The 6,000-nt window shown below is 33.5% G+C and overlaps 1 protein-coding gene across 2 annotated transcripts; it reads right to left on the bottom strand.

The window, feature by feature from the left end:
- Positions 1-782: 782 nt before the first annotated feature.
- Positions 783-5,105, bottom strand: LOC110644689 (putative protein FAR1-RELATED SEQUENCE 10). 2 transcript variants are annotated; one of them, XM_058129180.1, is made up of 5 exons: positions 4,880-5,105; positions 4,643-4,729; positions 2,595-3,671; positions 2,077-2,520; positions 783-1,986 (listed from the first exon to the last, which is right to left on the bottom strand). In XM_058129180.1, the coding sequence occupies exons 3-5, from the start codon at positions 3,615-3,617 to the stop codon at positions 1,381-1,383; spliced, it is 2,073 nt and encodes a 690-aa protein (XP_057985163.1). In that variant the 5' UTR covers positions 3,618-3,671; positions 4,643-4,729; positions 4,880-5,105; the 3' UTR covers positions 783-1,380. The 2 variants fall into 2 exon arrangements, with proteins under 2 accessions (XP_057985163.1, XP_057985164.1); XM_058129181.1 differs by having other exon boundaries at positions 818-1,986; positions 4,950-5,103.
- Positions 5,106-6,000: the final 895 nt, after the last annotated feature.

Here is a 6,000-nt window from a genome sequence, read left to right as displayed (position 1 = left end):
CAAGCAAGACACACTTCATTTCATATCTAAGTTGCAGGATCATATATAGCATCTTTTGCTCTAGCCATACACATGCATCTCTACAAAATATTGAAGTTTAAATAAATAAATATCTAGATGAGATTAATAACCAAACATTGGGTAAGCAAAATGACAATGAAACTGACTAAACACTATCTCAGGTCTCTTTGCAAGGTTACATCCAAGCACACGAAAATAATATCAAATTGAAACCTCAGGAAAAGGTGGCAGACATGAATTTAACCGTATTTGACCTGCCCCCAGCAAATGACCCCACAATTAGATTTGCGTACTCTGTTAAATCAAATAGAGACAGCATGAATTCAAATGTTAGTTACCCTGCTCCTCAGAGGGTTTACAGGAAAGAGTGCACTTTCAGAATAGAAATCTTAATACAATTTTGTGACAACAAAAGAATCTAGATTGTTTCATGGCTTAATATGACAAGACCTTGTCATTTTACTCTTAACGAATGATGTAGGTTACTTGCACTGATGAAACAAGAAGTTTAGGTGAAATTTCCCGCTGCATTGTAATCATAGTACATCTTCAAAGCTCGGTCCAAAAATTAAGATCGTTGTCATTTATTTGTAAGGTAATTGTAGTTTTTCACAAAATATCAAACAGCCTATTAATCCTCCATCGATTTCTTCCAGAAACATTTTTTTTCTTAACATAATTATTAACCAAAGTCTTTTTGAAGCTCGTTATCTACATATCATATGAATTATTTGAGTATGAACACAAAAATAAAAGGGAAGTTAATAGCAAACCTGATGATTTTCATACTGATTCAGAACATTGAACGACTGAGACTAAAATAACTCTTTCCAAGTCAAAGAGAAGAACCTATCTTTCCATTTCTATTCCTTTCCCCACCATTCTTGAAAGGTATGTATCCAAAAAATGCATCTTACATCTTACACCAGCAAGTAACAAGGATTTCCCAAATCTTTTTAAACATTGAGCAACTACATCAATTGAGTACAGCAGAAGATGAAAATAAATTTCCAGTTATGGATTATAGGATGGTCTGTGGAGAAAAACCCAAAATTTGTATTTCACCACCCCTATTTTGTCAGCCAATTTTCAAAAGTAATATGCCTTTTTTTTATGTACTTCAATACATGCGTATTTCTTCCTGGTATCCTAAACTTTTTGAATGAGCAGGGTTCCAACTGCATACTAGCTTCCACTTGGTACATCAGCAATGCTAAGATTCACTAATATTGTCATTGGTCATATTCAACGAGAATTCTTCTGTCATAGGCATAGTTCGAACATGATCAAGGAGCCTAAACTTTTTGAATGAGCAGGGTTCCAACTGCATACTAGCTTCCACTTGGCACATCAGCAATGCTAAGATTCACTAATATTGTTATTGGTCATATTCAACGAGAATTCTTCTGTCATAGGCATAGTTCGAACATGATCAAGAAGTCCTGTAAGTTCTCGATGAACATGAGTAAAACGTTCCTTGGATACCAATGACTCTGTCAATAGAGTTGAAGCAAGAGAATGAAAGGTTTGAGCACACTCATCACTGTTGCTTTGAGCATTTTGATCATCCATTGGCAACAAAGAATGCTTCCTTCGCCAACGAAGAGGTAAGTATTTTTCCGGGAGCTGAAAGTAGTTCTTGACTGAAAGTACTCTAAGAGAGTGCCTACATAATATTCCAGACTGGTCAAATTCCTTGCATGAACAATGAATTTGCTCCTCTTCTGGTATCCAAATTACAAGACATTCCCCATCCATTTTCTTGTAGTGCCTCAGAAGGTATGATCCATCTGCCATTTCTTGTGTTCCATACTGCAGGGACAAAATTATTTCATGCTGAAATACATTAAAGGCATAAGGTGTGAGAACACTTCTTGCATGTTCTTCAATAGGCATGCTCGTCTTGATATGCATATACTGCATCCCATCTCTGCTTTGATTTCCAAAGTTGGCAGCAAGAGCAACCTAACAGATTCACAAATGAATTTCAAAATGCAGCTTATCAAATGGTAGAAACTTAATTAGTAACATACAAAATCATGCAAACCAGTATACCTGCTCAAAGAATACTTGCAAACATGTTTGTCCTCTCAATATACTTTTTAAGAATACATCCAGACATTGAGAAAACTCAGCTGTCAAGGAACGAGCCAGAAAGTAACCTCTGATACAGGAAAATGACCAGTATCCTCTATATGAAAAGAGAAGACCCATATGCTTATCTGAAGCAAGTCCAAATCTAGCAACCAAAAGATTCCACTGGTGTTCAAAATCTTCTACACTTTCAAGGCGACACAGCATATCAAACTCAGCTTTAAAATCTTCATACTGTGATCCAAGAGAAAAAGAGAACCAGCTGAATAATTTGGACAGAATGTGCCATATGCATATAATATGTTTAGTGTTTGCCAACTCCCTTGCTATAGCATCCCTCAGACCTGAATCTATATCTGTTATAATTGTCTGTGGATGTCTTCCTCGCATAAAGCGAACAAAACTCTGTTCAAAAGAAGAAATTAATAAAAAGACATGAAGATAGGTAGAAATTGTTCACAAGAAATTTGTCCACAAACCTGTAAAGCCCATGCAAAGGAATCAGAACTTTCATCTTGCAACAAAACACATCCAAATAAAATTGCCTTCCCATTGTTATCCATGCCAAACCACATTCCTAGGAGCAACCCATATGTAATAGAACGATATGAGGTGTCAAATGTAACTACATCACCATAAATTGTACATGCACGGACAGAGTCTCCATATGACCATGCAATATTTTCAACCTTTTCATTTTCATCAGTTGTATAATCATAAGCAAAATCTGCATCCCTCTCTGTCATAGCCTTGCAGGCCTCAAGAAGTTCTAATGTATCATTCTCTCTCTTTTCAGTGAGCAGAGCATCATTTTCTTGGACAGTCTTCTTACAAGTTCGAACAAAATTTCTAACATCCTTCTCTATAAAGGGCAATTGTCCTGGTTGAACACCCTTTTCTAACTCCAACACCTTCACTATCCGATTAACAGGAAACCCTGCTTTGGATAGCAAAAGAATGCGTTCTTGATCAGCCTCCTGTATTTTCCGATATGCAGGTAGCAAGCGCACCTGGTCATCTTCCAATAATTCATGATTATGAACATTGCTAAACTGTGAGACATACCATTGAGTGTCACCATCAACAATTTCCTTAGTAAGATACAATTTTGCATCACATCCACATCGAACTGACTTCCTGTCCCGGGGATGCTCCACGTTGGCCTTTTTTCTTGGTTGATTAAATCCAGATCGATAACAAACAAAATCTCGTCTATAAATCCCTAAATTTTGGCTTTCAGTTGACCGTGCTTTCCTGATTGAAAATCCATTCTTCCGAGCAAAATTGCTGTAATACTCAAAAGCATCATCATCACTTTTGAAAATTTGGCCTACATAAGGTGTAAAGACAACTTCTGCTGATGATGATATTGATGGTGTCTCATTCTTTACAAGATGAGAGCTCATTGATGTCTGATCATCTCCTTCATACTTAATATAGCATTTCCAATCTCCACATGGGCATTGCTGGCGTCGAATCCATATGTTATTTGATGGCTTCATAACCCTTGGTAGCAAAAGTTATTCCAATATCCAGACTTGTGCACTGTATGCTTTCTGTCAAAATACACGACAAGGAAAAGAAATTGAAACTTAAAATCCCAAAGATGATAATATTTCTTTTTAATAAAAAAAAAAGTCCAATTGAGCTGGCAGAGGTAGAAAAAGGAATACAAAAACAAGAATAAAACAATCAACAAATCTTCATATTTAATATTTGACACTTTGGAAGGCATTCCTTACTTGAGCCTTCTCTCTCTCTCTCTCTCTCTCTCTCTCATTTGTTGTAAGCTTGGAAACCAAAAAAATGGAGACCATTTTGAAATTTGTTCCTCGGTTTTCCAAGAACCAAACACAAGTAAAATTCATTGAAAATGGTGTGAGAATGGGAAGAGGGAGAAATCTGCTAGCCATAAAAGTCAGCATATATTCAGTATATTCCACCAACACCACCCCTCCGAACACCGCAACCCCCCCACCCCCCCCCCCACCCCCCAAAACCCCAACCCAAAACACAAAAAAACAGGAGGATAGAGAGGGTAAAACCCATAAACTACATAACATATCAGTAATTCATTCAACAATGCTAATTAAGACATAGCAAAGTAAAAAGGGATTAAAAATGGTAATCGATAAAATATTAAACCTAAAATTGCAAATGGTATAAACTGACTGCAATTAGATAATTGTTAATAGTTAGCAGCCATAGCACAGCCAAATGTAATCAAAACAATAAAAAGACCCAATTAATATCAAAACTTGAAGCGCACACCATACCACACAAAAAGAAAAATGATAAAAATAATTTAGCTAAATTAATCATTTAAATTTGCATAATGAAAGCTAAATCAATAAAGAAAACTTAAATTAGCTAACTACTGACTACACACTGAAATTCCAAAGCAGAAAGCAAAATTCAATTAAAGTATAACAAAACCATTTTTATAACAAAGAGTGAAAACAATAGAATTATACCGCAGGAAAGGGAAACTTCTTTAAAAAAAAAAGCGCTAAACAATGGCACATACCAGCAGAAGAAAATGAAAATTGCTAAGAACCCTCAAAAATGATTCTGAAGTCCAACCCTTTATCAGCACGGTAATGCCAGATAGCGCCTGCAAAGAATGGATATTGGAATTAGACAATATTGAAAGAAGAAATTAGGGAAAACATGAATAATTACTACATAAAGAACCGAAATTAGGAGATAATAAGAAGAATTAACACTTGAAAAGAAGATTACAATGATAAACAAAAAGGCGTACCAGGAATTTAAAAAAAAAAAAGCGAGAAAAAGAGTAAAAGAGGTGAGCTTTTTTAGGAGAAGAAGATCACATCATTCCTGTGTGGTGTGTGACTGATTCTTGGTTTGTGCTTTTGGTTTGCCAGCAGCAGGAGCAGCGTCCTTGCGAGACAGTATCTCGCAGTCACAATCTCGCAGAGTCGAATTGGAGGCCCAATTCGGTAATGCCTAACGTACGTCTGACTTGTTATAGGTCCAGAAACCCTATTTGCCGCGACACCCATGTTGAAGCCTTTTAGATGTGATTCACGGATGACGTGGCATCCATTGGAATTTCGGGTTTCCCAATAAAAGGAGCCTAAGGGCTAAAATGATTCGAGCTGGGTCGTACAAGTTGATAAGAGTTGGGCTTTGTTCAGCTCTTATTCACTTTCTTTATTTCTTTTTCAACTTAAACATAATTTTCTAAATATTTAACTAGTTATAAAAAAAAAATAGTAGAGAAAAAAAATTACATCTTAATGAAAATTAATAAATGTTTAAATTAATTAATTAAAATTAAGGCAAATGCATAAAAATAATAAATTAATTACGTGTATTATGATTTTTATAAAATTTTAGATTTACATTTTGGAAGAGGAAATTAACAAATTTCATGTTTTTTTTTTCTAACTTGCAAGATTTATTTTTTAAAAATAAATAAATCTAAAATTATAATTTTTTGGATAAAAATCCAATTATTTTTATTTTTATTTTTATTTAAAATATTTTTAAATTAAAAACAATTAAAAATTTTTATTCCAAACATAAAAATTGATAAAAAAATTAATTAAATTAAATTATTGTAAAACTCTTTAAATTTAAAATTTTTAATTATTATCCTATTTATATTTAACTTCAATAATAATAATAATAATAATAATAATATGTGACCAAGTTGAAGATGAAGGAATAATATATATATATATATATATATATATATATATATATATATATATATATATATATATATATATATATATATATATATATATATATATAAACACTATGCGAATTTTGAAGTGAAAAATATATCAAATTTTGGCTAATATTTTCCCTAACAATTTTTAATGACAATTTATTTATTATTAAATTTATAAATAA

Source organism: Hevea brasiliensis, chromosome 10 (genome assembly GCF_030052815.1).
Source record: "Hevea brasiliensis isolate MT/VB/25A 57/8 chromosome 10, ASM3005281v1, whole genome shotgun sequence".
NCBI lineage: Eukaryota > Viridiplantae > Streptophyta > Magnoliopsida > Malpighiales > Euphorbiaceae > Hevea > Hevea brasiliensis.
The sequence above is the reverse complement of the archived record's forward strand: the minus strand, read 5'-3'. Positions and strand labels throughout refer to the sequence as shown.